The 26,451-nt window shown below is 37.7% G+C and overlaps 2 protein-coding genes across 9 annotated transcripts; both read left to right on the forward strand.

The window, feature by feature from the left end:
- The first annotated feature begins 42 nt into the window (after positions 1–42).
- Positions 43–13,596, forward strand: LOC135481587 (latent-transforming growth factor beta-binding protein 4-like). 8 transcript variants are annotated; one of them, XM_064761333.1, is made up of 24 exons: positions 43–191; positions 586–716; positions 1,202–1,322; positions 1,600–1,787; positions 1,988–2,120; positions 2,385–2,569; positions 2,866–3,022; positions 3,173–3,309; positions 3,660–3,788; positions 4,263–4,391; positions 5,127–5,249; positions 5,465–5,593; positions 5,901–6,029; positions 7,282–7,410; positions 7,689–7,802; positions 7,939–8,070; positions 8,642–8,773; positions 9,212–9,334; positions 9,659–9,721; positions 10,024–10,086; positions 10,426–10,482; positions 11,034–11,081; positions 11,377–11,679; positions 12,435–13,596. In XM_064761333.1, the coding sequence occupies exons 2-24, from the start codon at positions 644–646 to the stop codon at positions 12,509–12,511; spliced, it is 2,874 nt and encodes a 957-aa protein (XP_064617403.1). In that variant the 5' UTR covers positions 43–191; positions 586–643; the 3' UTR covers positions 12,512–13,596. The 8 variants fall into 8 exon arrangements, 5 of the variants coding, with proteins under 5 accessions (XP_064617403.1, XP_064617404.1, XP_064617405.1 ...); XM_064761334.1 differs by having other exon boundaries at positions 608–716; XM_064761335.1 differs by lacking the exon at positions 11,034–11,081.
- A 2,190-nt stretch (positions 13,597–15,786) lies between these two features.
- Positions 15,787–25,905, forward strand: LOC135477755 (sorting nexin-4-like). Its single transcript, XM_064757957.1, has 14 exons — positions 15,787–15,903; positions 16,803–16,909; positions 17,133–17,271; positions 18,012–18,089; positions 18,526–18,597; positions 18,964–19,011; positions 19,240–19,295; positions 19,819–19,891; positions 20,988–21,115; positions 21,511–21,600; positions 21,759–21,849; positions 22,658–22,812; positions 23,247–23,361; positions 23,721–25,905. Exons 1-14 carry the CDS (start codon positions 15,787–15,789, stop codon positions 23,766–23,768), a joined length of 1,317 nt encoding a protein of 438 aa, XP_064614027.1. The 3' UTR covers positions 23,769–25,905.
- Positions 25,906–26,451: the final 546 nt, after the last annotated feature.

Consider the following 26,451-nt stretch of genomic DNA (forward strand, 5'->3'; position numbering starts at 1 on the left):
TAGCCTTTTCAATAAACCCTTAGTTCTGCGCGAACGAGCGTTCAAATTTATCAAACAGACGAGTCAAAGGAACATAGAACCCTCTTTCGTCAAATTCGATTATGAAGAGGGATCAAAAAGTTTTAAACTCAAGTAGCCGTGTTATGTTTCCAAACAGGCTGACATGAACAAACAGGCTGTTGTATTTTATGGTAGGTCCTTTGAATGCAACAACAACACACATAAATGTTTACATGATACATGCTGACTTCAGTGGTTCCTCTGCTGTTGTTTTTTTTATAGCACTAGAGCAACGCAGAACGCTTACACAGCATCACATTGGGCATTATAAATTGTGTATTTTTTGGCATTTTAAAAAAAAATCTTTCAAGTCAGTAGGGTAAGTCTCCAAGTTATATCGAATTTCTCCAACGTTGTATATGGTGTATGTTAAAGGCACAGGCACTATGTGCATATTTCTTTCTTTGCTTTTGTTTTTTTTTGTTGTTGTTTTTTTTTTGTTGTTTTTTTTTACCATTTTCTGTTAAGCCACAATGTATTTAAATCATCTATAACTTTTTTTCATGCGGAATCGCACACCAATAGCCTATAATTTTGGTGTTAAAAGAACCCTTTTAGATGCCAACCTTGCAAGTGAGAGGTGATGAGTCTCTGGAGATATCTGCTGGTGATATCATTCTGCATGGTTAGATCCAAGACGGGGGCTGTTGAAAGCGGTGAGAAAATTCACTTAAAACAATACGATAATGTCTTAAAGTATAAAAAAAATTAGCATGTAGGCCCTACATTTCCATGTTTTTAGTGGTCAAAAAAGAACAAAATTTAAAGGATACGTGAAACGCTTAATTTTCGTTTCAGAATATGGTGTGCGAATTGGGTGTACAAAACTAGTCCTGCTTTCCCAGTATATGTTCATCGAAGACGATATTACTGAATATTTCCGACAACTGATGGAAAATATGCATAAAATAGAGGGGTTATTATGAAATATAACAAATGCCTCAAACATGAAAGTTTTTTGATCCGGAAAACCATACTCTTTATACATTTTATTGTATCGGAACCATTCCATGTATTAAGTCTGAACTATGTAAGTGAAGGAGCTTGTGAAAGATTACCGGAACATTGACTAGTTGTTAATGTTTTACTACAAAGGGGGAAAATAGCTGTCCCACAAGACATTTTCACATTTTTGTTTCAGTGTACGAAGGCTGTTATGGTATTGATCTTCTTATCTCCAAAGTGCCAATATACACGCCAAGCCAGTCGTGTTGGGAGCAGTGTCGGAAGAAAGGCACACAGCAAGTGCTTGTATACGGAGTGTAAGGTCATCATTCATAGGTCAAACAACGTGTAAAAAATCTATTTCAATTTAGTTCAATTTCAATCCCAACAGATTTATTTTGTAAACTACAGCTAAGCTTGGAGAATACATAGAAATGCTTGAATCGTTTTATAAACATTTTACAAGTATTTCCTATTTATATTTCTTTGATAGAAAATTTTTAAGTTAATAAGAGTAATTTATAGACAAACACATTAACTGTTAATTAAATCACAAGTCTATCATCGGATAATTCCTCCAGTCTTTGCAAACAGGCGATGGTGTGGCTGCCACTCTAATGGTATGATGGGACCAGGTTCTGTCGATTGTGAACTTGGATGTACCTTTTTACCTAACACAGACTGTGTCTGTTTCCACGGGCATAGCCATGACTATGACAGATCTGTTCAACTCTTGGTTCATAAACATATCGCCAAGCTGCCTCCAACAAAAGCCTACAGAGGTAAATAACAAAACATCGTTTTATTTTCTATATTCCAAGTGCTTAACACCCTAAATTTCATGTTAGGGTTAAATAAAATGGGAGTTAAAATATAAAACCATTTCTGTTTGTCGCAATGAACCTTAGACTTTGATCAATATTTATTCTAACTTTATGGTATGAACATTGTGTGCTAAGGTACAGGTCTTTTGGTCTTGTAGGATACAACTGTATAAATATGCCAGCGCATGAACAGACTGATATCGACCCCGTCCCAGCCCAAGAAAGAGCCCACAAATGTGTGACAGGCAAATGTCGACATGAAAACAGACAGTATGGAGCCTATATGATGGGGTGAAAACCTTTAGTCTTCTTCAAATGTTGATTCTTGTCTTTACCTCATTTTGCTTAAATTCTATGTTCATAAAGCATGTATTGACCCAGACGTAATGAACACTAAACTATGGTCTGATGAAATCTACATTTTTTACCTTAGCACATATTACATGTCCTAATCTATATAATCTGATACGGGCTTTTCTTTATGACATTCCCCTACTGTTGATTGTGTTCACGCATTTTCTGTGGCCTGTCACAGTAATACTTGTGGTGATGCAGGTATAAATGTGGCTGTAAAAAGTCTCTTGATCCTTTGGACGATGGATTTCTGCCAGTCACTAAAGATTGTATGGACAGAATGGTATGTATGGAGCTACCAGAGTCAGTTTGCCTGTGTGGAAACACGAAGTTGGATTCTGTATCATCCTCAGCATCAGGAGAGTACCGACCATTGTTAGTTTCAGGTTAGCGGTTACATGGTCTTTTGCTTTAAACTAATATACCTTTTGATCTTCACACTATAATATATGATATTCAGAGCTTAAGCCCTCTATGATCTTGTCTTCATTGTGCTCTTTGTTTTGTTTTAAATGCATCTCTTATGAGAAGCCGGTCGTTACTTATGAAAACTACCTTAATGACTGATCTATTTTTTCACTCAGTGTTACCATTTACAATATCAACGGAAAAACGCAGTCACATGCTGTATGACACTAGTAAATTTTCTGTCCCAAGATCACGGAATACCGCCTCTTTGTAGACAGATTCCAGTGTTACCTAATGAAGGAGGGGGAAGAAGAAGCAGAAGTGAAAAGAATTGTGGAGTATGAGATTATCCGCAAAAACAGAGCGAAACCATCGGAGTGTCTGGACATTTGCATTAAAGAGGAGTACAGATTTGCCGGAGTTAGCAGAGGGTAATAAAAGTTAAACAATTGACAAGTCAAACTTCCTACCAATAATATGAACAATGAGACAGATTTAACCATAAACATTCATTGCACAATGTGTCTTAATGGCGCAGCAGTGTTAATGTCGATTAAATTTTTGTGTTAATTATGTTTCAGAGGAGTGTGTGCCTGTCAGAACCACATAGGCCATAAGAAACTGTCGGATGACGACTGTTTCTCCCCTTGCCTATCTGGGCGCATTGGCTGCGGTGGGCCTTATGCCGCATCAGTCTACTCATTTAAAGGTCACATAGGTATGGTATCACAGCCACGAGTTACATGGGAAATCTCAAGTGTTATAGCGTATTTTACAAGCTTTCATAAACACTTGAAATTGTAAATTTCGGTAATATCACTTGCATTAATTTAACATGCATGAAAAAGTCATAATAATGCTCACGAAGCTTCATGTCAAATGTATTTTGGTTTGAATGTTACATTAGGCGGTCAAAACAGTTGCTACATTAGGCTGATATTTGTATCATTCACTACATGGGGAACATCCTACTGACGATGTCAACAAGCTTCTAAGTAAAGGGACTATTGGCTAAAATTAAGATAGAAGGGAAAATTTTCCTCTGTCTGGTTACATTTCGATTTTCAGAACTTAACGAATGTAGAGGAAACACGCATGATTGCGACCATGTGTCGACTAACTGTGTGAACACGGCTAACAGCTACAGGTGTGAGTGCCGTGTGGGCTTCAGGCACCAGAACAGAACGCATTGTCTGGGTAAGAAGCTCAGGGAGATCCCGTCTTCTCCACACACATAGTTAAGTATGCAACTGTAGTGAAGTGCCGATCTGCCCAACAAGTCGATCTTCGCCATTTTTTATGAATGATATCTCCTAGGACTTGGTAAACTATAATGTACTTGGACTAATGAGATGTATGGTCAGTGTGTGCTGTGTGCATTTTGAAAATATTATATTAGTTGTAAATGAATTGCAACTGGAATATGAGGACTCCATGTGGGCATTAGTCTGCACTGAGCTTCAGACAAAGGTGATTCATTGCACAATCCTTACACACTCTAACCGACTATCATATCTTAACTATAAAGTGTTGTTTCTAAGTATAGTTTGGGAATAGTCAATATGATAATTTCCATGACACGCTGTTATACTTTTCTTTTTAAGTGAATATTGTTAAAGGTGACAAATTTTTGCTATAACTTACTCGGTATCATTTGTTATTGATGTCCAGATGTGGATGAGTGTCGACAGAACAACCACGAATGTGACTATCGCTCCACCTACTGTGTTAATACAATCGGAGGGTTTCTTTGTGAATGTAATGCAGGCTATGAGAGATTTGACAGAACTCATTGCGAAGGTCAGTACTGTCAGTGTACACACCAAACATGTCTGTCTTATGGGTCAGAATAGCGGTATTGGATTGACTTTGGAACACCTTAATGTTACTGATGCTTTAATGATTGCACCTCGTGCCTGTGTGATTAATTTATTTGTTTGAGATTGAGGTAATGTCCTATCTTTAAACTGACACACGAACCCAACAGTAGTCTGCTTCATAGGGCAAATCAGTGAACCTTCTTAGACACCTGTTTTTCATTATTGGGCTACAATTCTTTTCATTATGACTTTACGTGTTCGACTTATCCTGGAGATGTGGATGAGTTTGACGGGCGCAAAATGTTTGTCGCATATGTAAGAAATCTAGGTGTCTGTTAACATCACCGTAGATTGATTTGCAAAGTTTTCACCTAATTCTTCATAATCCACGATGCTAGACCTGTGTTTAAACTTTTAATATTTAAGAATATACATGAGTAAAATGGTAACCGGCAAATTGAAAAGGTGCCATATTTCACCGTTGCGGGTGACTATTTGCCAACCATAACACTGTCGTCGCTGCTATGGAGTTACACTCCATGCTGTAGGCCTAAGCTTTTAGTTTATATTACCTGTTGGAATACTCGGATGATATTCCCATGTGTTTTGCAGCGTATAATTTTCTTTCTGAATCGAGTTTTTTTATGAAATACGGGCATTGTCATGGCTAAGTGGATTACCTTTCTGAAGGCGTGTGTTCTTGGCTGATCTGCAGACATTGATGAATGTAGCAACCACCAGAATGATTGTGGAGAATACACGAAGTGTATTAATACCATTGGAAGCTTTAGATGCGACTGTGTGCCAGGATTTAACATGATCAGAGGAGACTGCAAAGGTAGAACATTCATTCCTTGACAATTCCAAGTTTTCAAGTGCTTTTCTAACATTAATACTTTCAGTTCATGTTTTCTTGATGTACTTCAACTAATTTAAACTTAATTTAACATCGTTGAATATGCAAATTAGTAACACATTGATTGCCTCTACATTGTACCATTCTCGAAGTGACAAGCCAAACCATCTAAGGCAGTTGCTGCGGTTAATTTGCAGATGTGGACGAGTGTGCTGATAACATGAACGATTGTGAGCGTACGTCAACCTTCTGCAAGAACACTATCGGGGGGTTTGTGTGCGAGTGTAGAGTGGGCTACCAACCACTGGACAGGATACGCTGTAAAGGCAAGAACAAATTATCACATCCGACATTTTCCTAGTTATGGTTCATTTTTAAATGGAAAACCATCGATGTTCCCCACAAGCCATGTGAGACAAAACGCACTATTTTCACTTTTTGGTTATAAAGATAATAAACGTTACTTCGGAAAGGTAGTTTCATGCCTGATGGACAGAAAACAAGCAAGAGTTTATAAATCAGTAATGTACTTTAGTAGGTTAAACGCCAATTGGCCCAGCATAGTAGGCAGATAATAAGGAGACTTCTATTACCTAAAAAAAGTGCTATAAATTGTTCATTACTTCGTTTTAGATATCGATGAATGTTACAGTGACACCTCCGAGGTTAACTGTGGAATCAGGCAGAGATGCAGGAACAGTATAGGCAGCTATATATGTGTGTGTGTTCCTGGATATCAACGGGCTGGTGACCGCTGCCGAGGTAATTCCAAACTGAACATGGTTTGATTTAAGCTATGTGCCCTGTAATTTTAAAAAACATAGTCTTTGTATTCAGAGTCACTATATAAAGCTTGCTTGTTGAATACGGTATTAATATTTTGTTTTAATTAGTTGATATTGGTTGTTTTATTCGTACATGATGATAAAGTGGTTGTATCTAAGAGCCTGATCTCATACTTTCTTGGGGGGGCGGCGCTTGAGTAGGGTGTAAAACATTAATTAATAAATGATACGTTCCTAGCTGCTATTTTAGGTAATATTCTGTTTCGAATGCCACCTGTTTACAAGGCCTGTGATTATTTGATACAGCGCTAATTTCCACTTTTGGTTTTTCTTATGTTACATATATTGACTATTGTATACATGACTGATATCGTTGGGTTTTTATCTGCTTTCCATTACTTGTCTTGTCTTACATATATCAGTGAGTTTTTATCTGCTGCACATTCCTATCCTATATTACAGATATCGACGAGTGCTTATATGTTGCCCATTACTTATCTTGTGTTACAAATATTGATGAGCGTTGGTATATTTTATGTTACAGGTATTGGAGAATGTTTTCTGCTTTTCGTTGTTTATCTTATGTTATAGGTATTGAAGAATGTTTGTCCTCTGCCCATTGCTTATGTTATATCACAGATATCGATGAGTGTTTATCTGCTTTTCATTGTTTATTTTGTGTTACACATATCGATGAGTGTTACTAGTATCCGCTGTGTATTGCTTATTTTGTGTTGCATTTATATATTTATATTTTGTCCATTGCTTATCCTATGTTACAGACACCGACGAGTGTTTATCTGTTTTTCATTGCTTATATTGTGTTACAGATACCGACGGGTGTTAATCTGCTTTCCATTGCTTATCTTGTGTTACAGATATCAACGACTGTTTATATTCTGCCCATTGCTTATTTTTTGTTACAGATATCGATGAGTGTTTATCTGCTTTTCATTTCTAACCTTGTGTTGCAAATATCGATGAGTGTTATCTGCTGTTCATTTCTTATCTTGTGTTACAAATCAATGAAAGTTTATCTACCTTTCATTGCTTATCTTGTGTTGCCCATATCAGTGAATGTTATCTGCTGTTCATTGAATATGTTGTGTTACAGATATCGATGAGTGTTATCTGCCTTTCTTTGGAAATCTTGTGTTATAGATTTCGATGAGTGTTTGTATATCTTGTGTTACAGATACCGATGAGTGTGTATATATCTTGTGTTATAGATATTGATGAGTGTTTACTGCACACGGATGACTGTGACCATGTCTCGTCGGAGTGTGTTAATACAGCGGGAAGTTTCCATTGTGTCTGTAAGACAGGCTACCAGAGGCTTGACCGTACAAGATGTGTCGGTGAGTTGTATGTTCCTAAACAGTATACATATACATACCAGCTAGGCAACCATTCTTCATTTTATTGATTGTTGAGAGCTGTAAAAGAATGCAATTTTACCTGTAAGCACGAAAATTGCATTAATCAAGGTAGAACAGTATAGGTCAATCTTGTGTGGATTTAGCTTTAGATTTGGTTTGCTGTCGTATCAGTTTTTGAGTAGAGAAACGATTGTAGATTTGGTACTTGTTCTTGTGTTTAGTCTCTATTACGCATTTACTGTATTCTAAACTTTTAGATATCGATGAATGTCAGATTCACCGGGATATGTGTGTACGATGTACCAATACGATGGGAAGTTATATGTGCGACTGTCATCCAGGATATCAGTTGTCCACACAGGGCTGCATTGGTAAGATGTTAGAAGAATGATTGTTCGCCGTCGAAACTATTTGTTTTTGTATTTACAATTTTAATTTTACTCCAAATCCACCTTTAAAGGTGTTAAATACATCATGGATGACTAACTTTCAATTACTTTTCAACAGACATCGACGAATGTCACCAAAATGACCACGCCTGTTCTGTTAACAGTGATTGTCAAAACAACGAAGGCAGCTACATCTGTAACTGTAAACCAGGCTACACCAATGCGGAGGGCAGTGAAACCAAATGTGTTGGTCTGTATTTTAGTTTCGCTTTCACTTCCTGTGCATTTCTATAGACTTCATGTTGACATCGATTTCATTGAAAACAATGATATTCCCGTTATGATGAATCTGCTGTAGGGTAATTAAGTGTTTCTCTGAAAGAAAACTTGTCATTTGGGCGAGGAACCAACATTAATGCAGATACCCACATAAGTGCTAGTGACATGCACAATGTTAGGTTTTGTGTTCTATACGTTGTAGGGTGAACATGTTGTGAAATCCAGCATCCAGGATAGTGAAAATGAATACTTTATATACTGGTATTATACGTCAATTGAGATTGCATATAAGTCCCCTGGTACTTAAAGCCAGGTAAAAATAAAGATAATGATCAAAAAAGATATCATCAACCCTGTGCTCAGAAGAAGCCAGCTTCATGATCTGATTTGATCCAGGCCGGTTCCAGTTTTTTTTTACTTTAACCAAACTTATATTGTGTTATGAATTTTAAACTACTCACTTAACCATGCAGTTAAAGCTTTATTCAAGTGTAGATTTTCCATTTTTGTATGAACTCCGGTCGTGATATTTGCTGTTTCAGATGTTGACGAGTGCTTGCACTCGTCGATGAACGGCTGTCATGACACTCACAGCAGCTGTGAGAACACAGATGGCTCTTACAACTGCCCATGTGACCATGGCTTCATGGGGGATGGGAGAAGCAAATGCACAGGTCAGCCTTGAAGACCTTGTTCAGTTGGACCAATACGACAACGTGCTCCTAGACTAATATTATGATGGCTTTGGCCTTTTTAAATGTCTTGTATGTGGTGTATCTCCAATTGACTGCTTGTGTTAAAATGATTAAATCGAATATCCCCTGTGTTTATTTATTTAAATGCAAAGAAAACACTACAGTGAAGTGTATATCAGATGAAACACCATTAAACTCTGTCTTTTGTGGTCAGTGTTTAATGGTCTTTTATGCGAGATGTACTTCGCGTTAGTGTTTTTTTTGTGTGTTTTTTTTTTTGCATTTAAATGAGCACCCTCTGACAAAATCATCTAATGAGAAATTAGAAAAAATCTTAATGTACAGTTATCCTATAATTCCTACAATTGCTTATAATTGCTATTTAGTATCAGGCTGAATTAAAATTCTATTGACTAGATATTGACGAGTGCCACGATGGGCATGTGGATTGTGCTGAGCACGCTAAGTGTACCAACCTTATAGGCTCTTACACCTGTGACTGTAAACCTGGGTATTCTGGTAATGGCAAGATTTGCGGAGGTAAGATGAAGCAGAAATTCCTTCCGCAGTCTAACCTCTTTATTCTTTCCGGTTAAATTCAAGTAACAAACACGCACCCCATCTATGCCAGCAACATATAAACTGGTAAATTTGATTGTACACATGGTCACTCTTTCTTCAAAAGAAACCTGAAAGAATTGAAGCTTATAGCACAAATAAGTGAAAAGCAGAAAATAATAATAAACGATTTGGAATAGTGTCACTCCTTTAATTAAAGCACTTTGTCAAAATTATTATTATTATATTTCAAATTCATAGTATATGTCAGTGGTAAAATAGTTGTAAGATATCTCTACATTTCAGAGGTAATAACGCTGGAGGATTTAGAGACCTTGTTGGATGACAAGCCAAATGAACTTGATACAGGTATTTATTTTGTGTTTTATTCCAATCTAATTACAGACAGCCTTCTTCATTTTTTTGGACTAGTAATTTTCTGCTGCACGTTGACAACAAGATCACATCTTTACGTGAAGAAGTAGTTTGTATTCCAGTTTGAAATGCTTAATGAGTAAGGACAAACTTCGGGTATATGTTGGATGTATGGATTCTTTTGCTTGAGGTAATTTTCATACCTAACCATCAGAAACTTCGTCCCAAATTTTGTAGAGCTACAGGAGCTGTCCTCGAATGTGAATATGTTTTGTCAATTTGTCCTTCATATACAGAGCCAAACGCTGATTTGCCAGCTGTGAATGAGATGAGTTATTCCAAGCCAACGTTTCAGCAAGGTGATTTTAAGAAAATAAGAGTGATAAGCTAGTAATTATATAGATAAGCAATATATCGACTGGTAAAGTTATTGGGATATACTAACTTTTAATCCATAGAGGACCATTTCAGCTTTATAGGTGTTAAAATTATGACAAAGAAACCTCTCACCAATGTGTAATCGCAGAGAGCAGCTCATGTCCAGCTCATGCGGGCTTCCTCTCCGGTCGTAGATTGGACGGTTTGCCAGTAGTTTGCGCATGGTGCTGGGTCCTGCCCGGTTTCTTCCCACCATAATGCTGGCCCCCCCTCGTAAAAAAGAAAGAAATATTCTTGAGTACTTGTCTTTTTTATTTCAGCCAAACCTGACCGCACCGAGCTTGAACTACTCTTTGGTGATATCAAAGAACCACCCAGTAAGCAACCATTCCTTTATATACATATAAAGGAATATATATATATATATATATATATATGGATAAGATTTTTGCAGTTTAGATCATTGGTGTGTTAGTTTCTGAAGGTCAGATTCATTTGAGTATTGTTTTACTACGGTATGTATGAGTTCATGCCATTATTATTCAGGTATACACAACTGATGAAATAGCTAAGACTTTTCTCACAGATTACCGCGTTTATTGCAATAGAATTTCAATTGGCATCCGCTTCAGTGGCGGAGTTTTCGAACTCTGGCATGTTGCTTGGTCAGGGACATAAAGGTGTTCCATATATTTTTTATATGCATACATTTAAAATTATATATAATATACCCGCCTTTGTAGTCTATTTTCTACTTTGTCTTTTGTTAGTATTAAATCCAAAGTTTGATTTATGTCAATGTCCGCCTTTTAAAGCTCCATACTGCGCCATGCATGGTTCTCTTTTTCTTTGCCTTACATTGGAAAATCCGCCGATCTTTGCTGTACCTGGCCTTTTTTGTCAGTTATTCTCAATTTACGATTGGCAGGTGAAAATGATGAGACAAACAGTTACGCGGACGTGTCAGCTGTAGATGGTAAGATTATTATAGATTCCTCATTTCGAATCTGATTCTTCTCGTCCTTGATTTTTGCTGTGTAGAGTACATTCGGTTCGTTTGGTTAAAGAGGTATGCCTTCCAATCTCTAGGACCAATGTGATGCTGCTTCCATCCAGGCCTTACAAAGGGGATATGTAGATACCCCCACCCCTTTGACGGTAGACGTCGCTCGTGTACCGTGTGCGCAGTCCAAGGCTCCTGCAGAATTGATCGCCATTATGGCGTTAAAAACAATGAAATACATAGTTAATTTTATCAACTTGTTTTTCAGACGGTATGACCTTGGAGGACATGTTAAGGAGCCTGGAAACATCTCTGCCTAAGGTTAGCCATTCTGAGACTGACGCAGAGGACGATACCTCAGACCAGAATCAGGACCAGATACTGGATGAGATTGTAGACCACCAGGAAGCCTTAGTAGGAGTGACAAAGTTTAAAAATATAGCCACGGAACAGCCACGCGCATCAGGACATATTGGAATACATACTGACCAATCGTCAAGCGATATTGTCCAGCACATAGACGATGTACCGAGTCGGTCTCTTCCTGAAGACTTGTTATCAAAACATCAAGGTGAGGACAAGTTCGAACCCACCTGTCTAAACAAAGAATTATCCCCAGGTTACGTTTCAGATCTGTCATTCTTCCCAGTTTAGCTGCAGAAATATGTGTCTATAATCTTCCTCTCACTAATCTGGAACTCGGTTTTTTCAAGTGTGCTGTCAACATTCTCAAAGCTTCGCGCCACAAAGACCTTGTTTCCTTTAATACTACAGTCATTCTGACTTCGTATCATCTAGTTATTCCTGAATAATAAAGACCATAGGGCCACAATTAACACAACGGTATCTGTCGCGTCGAAAGCAAGCCAAACTTGGCTAACATTAATTTTTGTTGAATGATGAACAGAAGGAATTACATGCAGCTGAGTCCACGTGGTTTGAAAATGGCGATTTGCCGCAAGATTTAGTTCATTGGTTATATGAGTGTTAATTTCGACATTATAGTCATTATTATTCCCTCTTGATGAGGTGACGTCAAGATCACAGGAAACCCATTTTCCTCGTGAACGCCATTGATACCTTGGGGACAGCGCAGACGACAGGACCGAATTCCAGATTTGTGAATGTAGCTGTTGAAATTGATCTTATGATAACCTTAAATGCATACACAATGGCTAGTATGTGATACTCTCAAACTAAAATGTTTGTAGCCCTTAATTGTTCTGATCCAGAGTCTTGAGTTTGAGTAACATCATGAAGGAAACCTATACGCGTGTAACACAAGTGTGTAGTATGCATTGGTGCCTTTTTGTCGTTTCCATACAGATCAGAGTGACGTTGATGATATCCAGGTTGAACCCACTGACATGGACCCAGATTCTGGACAGCATCATCATCCATGAGAAGGGAATCGCCGGAGGGAAATCCCCAAAACTGTGGCTGAATCACCTGGATCCTGAGGAGACTAAGGACTTTGAAGGCCCAGCACAAGACAGCCCTCTGACAGCTATGGCTGACACGCCGGTTCCAATGTTGCCCGAGAAAGTGCCTGTTAGTTCAACGGATGCAACGGAGGACTACTTTGAGGGGCCAGCCAATGGTCTTTTTGATATCACTGCAGAGATAAATGCCGCGGAGCCAGACGAACCATGGATCGATGAAGATCCGTATGCTATTGACGAGTTTAGCCAGGTTGATAGAGATTATGATGACACGGATGGAATGGGGTACGTTTACCACTACGACACTGAGGACTAAGGAAGACCCAACGAATATTGGAAATAAAAATCGGTTAGATGTAACAGATGGCTGGTCAGTGAGTTATCAATAGTCAGTACAAATGACACCAATAAGATTGTGGTACCACAAATGGCGCTAACATCACTACCACCACCAGCAAATTTTGTACTAAAAAGCTTTAACAACGCATAAATCACCAGGGTAATAATGATGATGAGGCGGGAAGTGGTGAAAATAAAAAGCGAAAAGTTTGTCTCAATCTATATGATACGTATCCCTCTATCTACAAATCCATAACATGATTCCAAGGAAAAACTTAAGCAGTTGTAAAAAATGAATACTGATTTTAGGTCAGCGCTATGACAGTAGTCATGGGACTAAGCCTACGAGTGGTCCAAAGGTCGAACTCATCAAGTCGCGACAGTGATGCAAAGGGAGCGTAGCACGGTGTTACGGTCTGTGGCAATAGTGATACCCTGTACACAAGAGGTAGATGCCGCTGCCCATGGTGCTGACGAAAACTTGTTATGATCCATGTTATAATAAGAGATCGATGACGTCGTCTAGGGTGCTGACGAAGACTTGTTCGCGGATCCACAAGGGACCAGTGCTGCCGTCTATGACGCTAATAATATGGCCTATTTACCAATACACAAAGACCGGTGTAGCCATCAGTGGCATTGGTGAGAACTTGATTGGCTTTAATCCTGATGCTGTATCATATAATGAAGGCTGTACTTTGATGGGAAATAGGATAATTATAATAAAAATGCATTTGTGAAAATGTTGAGATTGTTTCCAGCTGAGTTATGGCTTGTAGAAAATATTTACTACTGCATGGAGCACATCAGGTGCTCCGTATAACATATACCGTGATGCTGCCATTTTCCGGTTTATGAGATTTGTGAGATTGTAATGACTCCCATTCTGTGCAGTCCTCGAGATTGCATGATGGTAATACGCTGTTGACTTGTTCGACTTGGCTCGTGGGGCCCCTGTAGGTGGTCTCACAAGAACCTCGTGTTTAAAGTACGCTTGCCTCCCACCAATATGACATCTTCACAAAGAACTTAAGTAAGCATCACCCTGGTTTTCACTGAATTTATATACATGATATTAATGCTCTTCTGTATCAAAAGAGTGTAAAATGTGATTGGTTGTGAATGGTGTGACCCTTTGGCTAATGGAAGAGGACAAAATGATTGGAATTTATGTGTTTTAATGATAACACACGTCCATTTCTATCAGTCAGTGATTTACTCCACGCTCAGGTGTGTCCATAAAACTGACACCCGTCGTATAAGTGAAATATTTTTGAGTACGGCGTTTAATACCAATCAAATAAATAAAAATATTTATAGCTAAGAACGTCTGCAAATTTTCACGATCGTTGACGCATTACAAGACGATTGTACCACACACTATCATAACAAGCCACAAATAAACGTCGACAGTCATTTAATAGCCACGGAGCGACATTAAACGAACATCTATCGGTCACGAGATGACCACGCATGTTCAGGCGCATGTCACCAGACGACTGTGCATGCTCATTTTTAATACCAGTCACGAGACCATAAAAGCTCACAAGACGACAGTGCGCGATCGATTACCGGTCGTGAGACGACGTTGCACGGTCATTTATCGACCACAAGACGACGTTGCTCGATCATTTTTAATACCAGTCCCGAAACCATGGCACAAGACCATTATCGCTCACAAGGCGACAATGCACGATCACTTACCGACGAGAAGACGACACTGCACGATCACTTAACGGTTAAAAGACTTAACGGTTATAAGTTAATTAATCTATTAATTTTAGCAGAAAGTTTGTTGTCTGAGTTATGCTAGAATGTATGCTGTAATTACAGCAGATTATTTTGTTAAATATAACATAGCGTCTACAACCACTCAGCGACCACAAGGTCATCAATACCAGCATTTGCCGGTATTTATTTATTTATTTATTTATTTGATTCATGTTTTAAGCCATACTCAAGAATATTTCACTTATACGACGGCGGCCAGCATTATGGCGGGAGGAAATCGGGTAGAACCCGAGGAAAATCCACGACCATCCGCAGGTTGCTGGAAGAAGGATTTACCTGTCACGAGACGACTGTGTACAGGACTTTATATACCGAACCGCCGTGATTTGAACGCGTGAGTTTGGTCTTCAAAAAGCTACAGGATGTTATGTTTAAATGATTCGAATCGTTTCGGAAACCAATTATCACAGTAGCTTGTTTGTATTTTTTGGCTCGGATATTTTTCATGTCCAGATAATAGCCGAATAACTTGGGTGTATTGTGTAGGAGTTAAACCCGGTGTTGAATATAGTGACATTTTGTGGCTCTTTTGGTCCTCGTACAGACCTATTGTATTGCCGCTTTGCATGTACACCTGACACATTTAATACATTTCAGATTTTTTTTTTAAAATTTATTTGTTTGGAGTAACACTTTGAAACGATATTTCAGTCATAGTACGGCGCTTGTCAGATTTATGGGCTTCATAAAAGAGCAGAGCCCCAGAAATTTAAATATCACAGCTCTTCGAAGGGGTACCTGACAAACTTTAAACCGCAGCCCCCAATGCTGGGTGAAGCAGTAAACCTGGATACATGTAGGTCCTATGCAAGTATGCGTAAGAACGAAAATACTGATTGACAATGCCGCCCTCTGTCCCTTAGTTTGGAGCTACCTAATCCCTCCCCAGGCTAGATATAGAACTGCAGCTCTGCTTACTCGAAGGTATAACCAGTCCAAATAAGTTCAAACTTGAAAAGTGAATTCCGCAACATATTCAATCTTTTTTCTGTCCAATAAAAAAAATAACAATATGTTACAGTACAAGGGAAATAACTCTAGTCGACTTTGGTCACGGAAATGGTCGTGATGACAGCCAGTCCAGTTTTTGGCAGCGGCTAACGAAAATGGCAGACAGCGAGAAGGAGGAGTTCTTGGTGGAGTCGGAAGATAATGAGGCCAAGCAGCAAGAGAGAAATGAAAATTTAAAGTCTACTATCAAAGAGACAACGGCTAGAAGAAAGGTTCTTTTGTGGTCTTGTTACCATTCTCATAATATAGTTATTTAGGGAAATGCTTGTTGTAAATTGATGATGTGTGTTTTAACGTTTGTGGATGTCTGACAGTCTCGAAATGCAGACGATTCGATGCTGAATCTGTGTCGGTGGCTGTATCATTATGGATGGCCTTAATGGTTTGTTATGTTGCTGATAAGTTGTGATCACAAGCTGCTGACTTGCTACTATTGTCTTTTTTTTTCTGATTGTATTCTGATCGAAGGCTAAGTATTTTCCGTTTCAAACTTCCACCGTTTTACTTTTTTAGCACACAACATTAACAAGTTCAGTCAAAATGAAACGGCAGCATGATTTACCGTACGGTAGTCCGAAGTATTCTGATGGAACATAACAATAATTCTCATCTCTTGTTTATTTGTCCACGAATTTCAACTGATAATAATTACACTACCGGCCTATGGCCGACAAAAAGATGTGAGTGGATCATTTGATTTGGCTATCAGGTGATTATGGTTATGAGTTTTCTTGCGGAACCTACTTGTAAATGCATTTAAATAGCTAATAATTAACCGTTAATCATTTCAAATCGGAGAACTTCTGACTATGAAAACATATCAGCTAAGGCAGATCCTAATGCCAATCAAGTTCATACTAGATTTACTGCAATCCACCAAAATTTACATTGTCATCCTCATGCCAGCCATGATTTTGGTCAGGTGTTCAACATTTTTTGTACTTATGGAGAGAAACCTATGCAAATGTAGGCTATGAAATGTAAAATCGCTGTTATTTACCCTTGTTCACATGGTGTTAAAACTTTTACAGCGTCAAGGAAGATCACAGCCTGATGTCCCCCATTGTTGATTAATCTTTTATTTATGTTTTTTCATTTATTCTTTGTTAAGACAAATCTCTTACAATGGATGGAAATCACAGTCTCAGAGCCAGAGAAGAGGTCTGGCATCTCTATGAAGATGCAGGAAACATTTACTGTATACCTTATAGAGACAAGGTAATATATGTAACTATAAAAGTATGACTTACATTTCCATTTCTGAGGCTGTTTACACATTAGTTGTGGCTTTTGCATATATTCAGTCTATAAATAAAGTTGTACATACATTTATACATACATTAGTGAGCAATTATTTCTTACCAGGTGACGTCGATATACTGACTTGATTGTTGTGATGGTGATTGTGTTAATTATTTGGTATGTGTGTCTGATTGACCAGAGTAACAGACCCAAACATGAAGGGTTACACTGAAGATACTACATCTGCCTGGCGTCGTTACAGTGAATTTGAGCTGCTCAGAAATTACCTGGAAATCACCTACCCTGCAGTAGTGGTACCCCCTCTGCCCGAGAAAAAGGTAAATCTGTGACCAGTGCAAGGCTGTTACCTTTTGATAATGATTGTCTGCTCATGTACATCTTGACCAAGGTCAACAGGAAGTGTACAGTGATTTATTCTTCTAGGCTACTAAAAGGTGTTTGGTACTAGAGTTACATTGGCCTTTATGCACTTTATATTTGTATACTTTGTGCCAGAAGATCTTAGATAATCCTGTATCAATTTTGACGACTTCTAATTGAAAAAAAAAAAAATCATATGAGAATACTATTGATAAGCCTGTATAGGCACTGAATATATTACAGTCAAACAGTGACAAATTGGGACATGGCATATTTTTTAATCCTGTGAGGTGGCACTAGTGTGAAACAGGACCTTGAGCTATTGTTGGTTTCAAATTGTTTGTAATGCAAAGTCTGCAGTGTTACTGTGTATCAGTTTCTGTTGTAACGTCATACTGCCTATAATGTGATGTAAGCTGGGAAAGGAACATTTGACGTCCATGAAATGACATCAGGGTCCTGCTGTTGGGTGTTTGACAGGTCCCTATGGAGATTTTCACACTTCATGGGTGAGATGTGTACTTTGGTAGTTCATTTTGTATGTGTAGAAGTTTATATAAAATATGACAGGGACCAATCAAAGTTTGTTACCATATACTCAGATTTGTCTTCATGGAGCATATATATGTGTCTCATGTAGAAGTATTAGTGTTTTTCACCTTGAATTTATAAGATAAACTTATTTATCCTTCCTCAGGCAACTTATGTATGGCAGAAATCTGGTAGGGATAATTTTGATCCCGATTTTGTGGAGCGAAGGAGAGCTGGTCTTGAGGTGAGTTGTACAAAACATTTCCAGATAGCTCTCTAAAATTCAACAAGTAATGTCCATGTCGGCATCTACAAATGTTGTTCTTATATCTTTCTGGAAAAATAGACCATATCTGCCATCACTGCTTTTTTTTTTCTTCAACCATCCTTATTAATTTCAGTGTACAACTAAAGGAACTGAGCACGAGAAAATATTCTGGTCTCAGTAAGATACACATGAAGAGGGCCTGTGTGTAGTTTTTGTTGATAGTATTAGTCAAACATGATTATACATTTTTGTAAAGTTTCTGAAGTTTCAGGAATGTCATTTTTTTTCACCCTGGTGTTCTCCTAAGGTGACTGTGTTTCACACTTATAAGTTATGCACCATGTTATCATTGTGCAGGATACAAGCACCTGCTACATAAGGAATGCATTTTTCTATTATTTTTCACTTACAGATTTTCTTGTTGCGGTTAGCTGCTCATTCAACCTTATCTCAGGATCAAATTTTTCAAACGTTTTTGAAGAAGGTAAGTTTTTAAAGTCAGCCCACACATGCTGAGACAGTGTCATTGATAGTATTTCAGTAAATTATACACATTACATGTGCAGTAAAATATACAGGTCACTCATGGAAAGATTTGTAATTTCATCCTTTTTGCCGATTATTTCATCTGTATGTTCTCTCTGGGTTATTGCAGTGTGTCATGAAGATGACCAGATGAATGTTGAAATACATAAAGTGTATGTTTGCTAGCATTAACCTTATGGAACGTTTATTCCAGGAGTATCCATTCGTCTTTACTCGTGAAGTTAAATAATGGATCTAATGGGTGTCCTGTATAGTATAAATTGTGTACTGTAAAATAAAATGCGTGTTTTATTTGATCTCACAGGAAGATGGCTGGAAGGATATGGTATACTCAACAGACTTCCAAAATAAGGTATATGGCTCAGTCAGCAGCATGGTGTCTTTCATCTGAAGAAGTTGAGAACCAAACGCCAGAGTCATTTTACAGCTAACTACTTTTTAAAAAATCAGTGTTGCACAATGTATTGTTTCTATATGTACTCATGAAGTGAATAAAATTTTTATTTTTGGAAATAGAATTTGCACAGAAGGTGCATATTGAATTTTGGATGGTCATGTTTCAAATTTTTTCTTCTTTTAGGCAGATTCAAAGTTAAAAGCCCTTAGTGCATCTTTTAGGCTGAAGAAACCAGATAGGTATGTCTGTGATATTGCTGGCACTTTGTCATATGTGCTGTCTATATAATACACTTAACCCCATACAGATTAACATCATTTGACGGCACCAAATCTAAAGAAAGTTTATTCACCATCTCACTTGGGCCTCTGTGGCAGAGGTGATCAGTGTGCCAGCCCGGCGCAGTGATTTACAAACCTCTCACCAATGCAGTCGCTGACAGTTCAAGTCCAACTCATGCTGGCTTCCTTTCTGGCCGTACGTGGGAAGGTCTTCCAGCTACCTGCGGATAGTCGTGTGTTTCCCGTGTCCTCTGCCCGGTTTCCTCCCACTATAATGATGGTTTTCGTCTTTTAATTGAAATATTCTTGAATATGACGTAAATCAAATTAATAAATAAATAAATCCACCATCTCTATGTTAAATAAAGTTCACATTTGGCCTAACTGTAATTTATCCTTTGAAATGTCTTTAGTAATGTTTCTTGTCTTAAAAATTAATTACACAATTTTGCTCAAGACTTGAATTTTTTTTTTTTTTCAGGCGATTTGATGAACTGAAGAACTACAGCAATGAACTTCAAAGCAACATTTTAAGCTTGTTGAAAATTCGTGCTGTAAGTGTGCTGTGTGAAGGATGTACGTGTAACATGGAGGCTGGTAGCTCTGTTATTTCATGTGAAGGTTCACTTCTCTCATATACAGATTATATGAGCTGTCATTTCACAATACCTGCAACTTTGCCGATTTTAGCCATTTGGACCAGGTTGTTAGGAAAGTATGCATCTGTAAACCTACTAAATGCATGTAATATATTTTAAGTCTCAGTGAAGTATTCTACGAGATAGACACATCAACATGGTAAATCTTACAGTGCTCTCAGCGTACAAGTAATACTATATTATTGAAAATCCAGTTGGGAACAACATCACTTATGAAGGAACAATGGAGTGTTCATCCCCTGGGTATAGTTAGTATAAATGTTACATATATGGGTAACGTGATGGTTGTGTTGTCAGATCACAGGTAGGTGTTCTGCTTAGTGTATCTGTGTCGTTGGTGATCTGCTAAAGGTTAATAGTGGAGTCTTCCTTCTCAGAGGCAAGGGTATGTATTATGTAGTATATGACTATACAACTACAGCCGATATCAAATATACATGATGTTGAGGATATGTGAAGACCATAACTCATCCCACATGTATCCACTTGGGAGTTGTTCAGAGCCACACAAATCTGATCAATAGTCCCCCACTTCCTTTCCAAGACCAAGTGTCTGTCAATTTTCTACTGTTTTTATTTTCATCATAATGTACCGTAAGTACTCTGTCTATCAAGTATGGGTTTTCTGAAGGCAACAAGCCAGGGCATTTATTGTCTTACCTATGCCCATGTTGAGGAGGGATTCAGTAATTATATGTACTTCAAGTGATAGACTTTACTTGATGATTTCACCTGCTGGGGGATGATCACTGTCCTGTTATTGTTGTCGGAAACTCAAATCAGTACAGCTACAAATAATTGGCTAATCTATCCATGAATTACAGTATTTGTTTTGCTCAGGGCTTGAAAATGATAAATGTAGATGCTTTCTTGAAGTCATCTGCTCTGTTGTGTATACCATAATCACAGGCTGCATATACATGTACATATGTAAAAGACAGCTTTAAATAAAGATGCTGTGTACAGATATTGAACTGTGTGTTTGTTACAGAGGCTGGCTGACAGGCTGTACGCAATCCACAAAGTGCATGGTAACTATGCGCGAGTGTTGAATGAATGGAGCTCTATTGATAAAGACATAGCTGACCCATTACAGGGAGCTGCTCATTACATGGATGTGTGAGTTAGGACGTTTATATTTTGTCAATAGTAAATGAGTTTTATGGTAGTAAATGAGAGTTTTAACATTTGACAGTTTTATTAATACTACTAAGAAAACACATATTATACACAATTTAAAAGAAACACATACAAAGTTTGACTGCATGTGTCTTTGTATTGTATTCATCAGTTCATTTAACTCTTTTTACCGTAGTCATTTCAGGGAAAGAAGGTATTGTACATGTACTATAGTACTTATCTATTCATGTATTAGAAATGTGTTTAGTCCTGAAATCTTGGAAAAGAAATATACACATGTAGATGTACATATATTGCTTGATTCTTTGGAAAGGAGACAGTATGAATACTTTTTGTTGTGAATGATGATAATGTATGTGGTGTTGTGTGTTTAGGTTTGCTAATAACGTAGATGGTATATTGGATGAAGAGGAGCAGTATGCTGACCAGTTGAAGGAATACCTGGGCTTCGGGGATTCCCTCAGGTAAGATTTCGCTGCAAACCATTGTGTATGTGTATTGTATATGTAGAAAATTATATCTTTTATGTTTGCTTGTATTCAGTAAAGGAATGACAACATATTATACCCAGATTGATGACCACTAAATAGTGACTTTGCTTTTCATGTGTTTCTGCTTACAGGTTTGTATGTAAGAAACAGGAATGTTTACAGTACGACCTGGAGCGAGTAGAGGACAGCCTGTCATACAAGGCCAGCCAGAAGGAAATGCTTGTAAGGCACTTTGTCCTCTTGTTGCTTTCATCCATGTGCATGTCATGTGTTATTACTATCTCAAAAATTGCAATGTTTTCCTCCACCCATAAATCTGAGCACCATCAGAGTGAAAAATTATTGAGAGAGATGTTTAACTCAAACACCATTGAATGAAATAAGACAAATAAATCAAACACCAATGAAAGACATCAGACAAATCACAATAGGTGACATAAGAATATATTTGATGCTAGATATGTCCCTACAAACGGAGATTATCGACGTGTCAGGTCAAAAGTGACATGAAAATAAAACCAGTCTACTTAGTATAAAGCTGCATTCAGCTGATGCAATTTTTTCGAATGTTCCAGTCATAAGAAATTTGATTGATGTTTTACGCCGTACTTAAGAATATTTCACTTATATGATGGCAACCAGGCATAGCCGCGGGGAAACTAATCCTAAGAAATAGTGGATAGCCCTGTTTTCATGTGATAAATAGAATTTGGCTTTATATGCACCTTGAGAATGCAGCTTTTTTTCATTCATATACATGTATAACTTCAATAGTTTATTGATTTATTGATATTCAGAACCAACATGTTAAATAGACTTTACATCTCTGCCAATAATTTCACCTAGTACTAACATTGGAGTTGCATTGGTTGTTTATAAATCATGGTAAGGGAGACAGTCACTCAGATGTCTGTCTTTCCAGGGTTACCTGAATGCCTTACAAGTGGTAACATGAAGCAGAATATTGACATGTAAGGTGTGAAACATCATGACTGCTTTTTGGTACATGTAATTTTCTTTGTTTCATCAGCTACAAGGTAAAACTGGAGGCTTTTCACTAAGCAGTGTAAAGACAAAGTTATTTGGTAGTGACACACCAGAGCAACGGGATCAGAAGATCAAGCAGCTGGAGGAACAAATCGCTCTTAATGAGGAGGAGTTAAAAACCATCACTGCAGAGACACAGTACGTTAGCTAATTTTAGGTGTAATCACATGAAATGAAGGAAGACAATACTGAACCTTCTGTTAAATTCCTGTATGCTCAATAAAGAGTTAAAAATCATCACATCATATGATTTTGGGTGTTGTCACTTGAAGTGAAGAAAAATAATAAATGCATGTAATCTTTTCTTCAATTGCAAGTTGTCTGTATTAATGTACTAAATCCCTTAGTACAGTTCTTGATTCTTGCCGGACACTGAATTGCAGATAGGACTCCTATTTAATACTGGACTCTGGATATGTTCACTTCCATTCCTGGGTATTGTTTGTAATTTTGTACAGGTGGTTCCAGTGAGTTGTCTTTTTTGTTTGGTGTAAAATGTATTTAAATCTAGAGTGCTTTTTAATTTAATTTTTAATTTATTCAATAAAGATGATCTTTTTTTTCTTTTACAGGAAGTTTGTTGAGTTGGCGTTAAGAGATATAGACAGGTTTGAGCGACAAAAAGTGAAAGATCTCAAGGAAATTTTCACTAATTTTGCAATTATGCAAATAAAGCAATGTAAGAAGGTAAGTAGGGGAAAATCTGATGCATTGAATTTATTCCACTACCATGAATAAGAAATATTCTCATTGAAAATTACATGTACCTGTTCAAATCTACAAATAAAGAATGGGGAACTCTGGACACTCCTTCATGCCTTTATCAGAGAATTCCAAAGCTGTGTACTCGTTTGTGTATGTATGTGTGTTCAACTCACACTGCAGTGCTACAACAAAAAACCACAATGTGCATACTGTAATGTGGGCCTTTGTGTGGTCTTAGTGGGCCTTTGTGTGGTCTTACCGTCTCCATTGTTCTCTTATTCAAAGAAATTGTAATAAAAATATTCTGCTGCGAATAAGGGAAAGCTCAAACTTTTTTGCAGGGTATTGCAATATGGACAAGTGCCAAAGATTGTTTTGGAAAGATGTGAAGAGATTGAACATGGAACCGATGGTTGTGTGCAATTTACAGATGACAAGACATGTAGGATTAAGTAGATTGTGATTTGTATACAGGACAGGGCATTGAAAACTAAACCGTTATTGTTTATTTGTACCACACATTCCATGGAAATCTTACAGACCAACAAATTCAAGAGATTTTATTGAAATGTGTTCAGTTTATTTATAAATGCGTGTTTGTATATTAAATATAACCTATATATCCTTTTCTATTCATTTTGCTTCTTGAAATTTTATCTACGTACATCTGAGAAACAATGTGCTAGCTCACTTGACTTTGTACTCTTAACCGTCTTGAACCAAACTCTTGTGCTTGAGAAATTTGAGCTCTGAAATACTCACTGAATATTGCCATATGACACAGGGAACAAAAGTGCCTTGCTGCTTACGACATGTCTTCACATTCAAAAGCAGGCCTCTGTTCAAGTGTGTCCCTAGATACAAGTGCACTACTCCCTTTTCCAGAGCTTGTAGACAGGGTTCATTTTTACGCAGTATTCGTACCTTGCACTTGGGCGAAGAAGGCGTCACTGTGGCAGATTTGCTCGAGGCAACATGTTGACAGCTTTGTAAAAGGGGCGCAGTTCTTTTGCCACTTGTGAGATTAGATTTGCAGGAACAACTACAGAAGAAATGGTGTGTCTGTTTTTTACTGCTTCCAGTTGTACTTGTAGTACTGGCGCTAATAATGCAGCAGGATAGGTATTTAAATTAGCATACTCAATATGAATTAGAGTTACAAAATGTTGCAGGTATGTTAAACGCTCCTTGTCCTCCCTTCACCTGTTTAACAAAAACGTAGCATAAGATTTACAGTATATATGTACCATACCTTTACATGTTGTTTTTATGGGCAGAGTGGTGCACGGGAGTACTAGGGGCCATTTTCACGCAGCTGTCTTAATGTTACCAGCTCGTATCTACCATGACAACATAATGTCTACAGTACTGGTTGCCATGGTAGTTCAGTGAACGTAACGTTTAGAGTGCTTCATGAAACTGGACCCAGGCATGTAAATGTTGAGCTTACAAATTGCATTGTAGTATTAATGATATACTGTTACTCAAACAAACAAAAGATTTCGCAACAAGCTCTAAATTGGTAATTGGTGTAGCTGACATGTACCGGTACCATAAGTGGTTTTCATCTGTCACAGATTTGACAGTCAAACACATATTGTACATATCAGATTCCATAACCAATACATGGAACACATAACTCAGTGTTAAATTATGTGATTTGTCAGTTGGAACATAGTTTTTCAACCAGGGTGGGTTGTGTGCGTTTACCAAGGGACATAACTCTTGCTTGCACTTGTTAAAGGGCTGACTACATCTAAGAAACATGTACATACACAAACTGGACTGTTGATCAGTCCTATTGCTTATGACACAGGACATGTTTTAAATGCCGTGCAATAATTGTAGTGTGTATGTGGGCTATTTTACTGAAAACAGTTAACATGAAGTCTGTGAAGTAGGCAGTGTTGTAGTATCTGTAGCCTGTGTTGTAGTATCTAGCCTGTTTTCTAAAAACCATTTTATTTTAAGCACCTATTCTATTAGTCAACATTCTGAAATGAAATATATACATTGTGAAAGATTAGATCGGCTTGCTCAAATATTTGTAAACCCATCTTCATAATATTGCTGTTTGTAGAAAAACTCATTGAAAAAATCATATTGTTTTGTATAGTTGAAGTAGTTCTGTTGAGGGCATACGAAGGGGTTAATTGAGGTCGCATGAATGGGATAAGGTATTGTGGTGTAAAGAAATGATAATTTTGCAGTTTTAAATTCTGCAGTATTTTCATATTTGATTGAAGTTTTGTGTTATACTCAGGAATGTGTCAGTTACATGATCACAGCTGGCAATTTGGATGTAGGTAACATTTCATCATTTACACGATGAACAAAAGGCTTAAGTAATACGACAAATGTTGAGCAAAGCTGGGAGTTACATGAGGAAAGTTAGGCCTATTTGTTTAAAAGGATGTTAAGTATTGGACGCTTTCCAGGGTACGTGGTACAAGTATATGTCATGTAGTTAGAAAGTATGTGTATAAGTAACACGTGATAAACATGTATGCACTAAATAAATCAAATCTGACCACATTGCCCGTCTTCTTGGACCTATGTTCACCCTGTATGGGCATGTTGATGTAACCTGCCTACATTCTTCTGTCATGAACGCAAACCTAGTCTTTATCAATTACTCATACAGATTTGATAGAATGCAGCAATTCCGTGGCTGTAAGTGCCCTGCAAGTGAGTTCTCTCAGATATCTGGACTGGCATCACAAGACATAAACAGCAATCTGTCCCTTTCAATAAAATTCACAAAGTGGGATTTTGCATTGCGTGAACTGTATCTCAAGTGGGCCTTCATAGATAACTCTTGTCCTGATTCACAAGATTTGTCTTACTGTAGCCATGCAGTTAACAGCAAGAAACTGGGGCCACAACCCGTTATAAACAATGCATTTGATCCTTCACATCATCCAAGAGTCCTGATTGCCTGTCACTGACTAGATTTTTTGAAATATCAACATACAATTGCCAGAACTGCAGACCACATACACACAGGTTATATGAATCACATCAGGTGTAGTAAGATTACTACACGGGAATGATCACAAGGGGTTTGGCTTA

Source organism: Liolophura sinensis, chromosome 1 (assembly GCF_032854445.1).
Source record: "Liolophura sinensis isolate JHLJ2023 chromosome 1, CUHK_Ljap_v2, whole genome shotgun sequence".
In the NCBI taxonomy this organism is placed as follows: Eukaryota; Metazoa; Mollusca; class Polyplacophora; order Chitonida; family Chitonidae; genus Liolophura; species Liolophura sinensis.

What these genes read in the sequence shown, in the direction of transcription:
- LOC135481587 (XM_064761333.1), top strand. Translation starts at nt 644, where the DNA reads ATGAGTCTCTGGAGATATCTGCTGGTGATATCATTCTGCATGGTTAGA. An exon ending in CAGTGAAACCAAATGTGTTG is followed by an intron (nt 8,071 to 8,641) that starts GTCTGTATTTTA and finishes TTGCTGTTTCAG; the next exon opens with ATGTTGACGAGTGCTTGCAC. An exon ending in GCCAAATGAACTTGATACAG is followed by an intron (nt 9,722 to 10,023) that starts GTATTTATTTTG and finishes CTTCATATACAG; the next exon opens with AGCCAAACGCTGATTTGCCA.
- LOC135477755 (XM_064757957.1), top strand. Translation starts at nt 15,787, where the DNA reads ATGGCAGACAGCGAGAAGGAGGAGTTCTTGGTGGAGTCGGAAGATAAT. An exon ending in GTATACCTTATAGAGACAAG is followed by an intron (nt 16,910 to 17,132) that starts GTAATATATGTA and finishes CTGATTGACCAG; the next exon opens with AGTAACAGACCCAAACATGA. An exon ending in AAATAAAGCAATGTAAGAAG is followed by an intron (nt 23,362 to 23,720) that starts GTAAGTAGGGGA and finishes ACTTTTTTGCAG; the next exon opens with GGTATTGCAATATGGACAAG.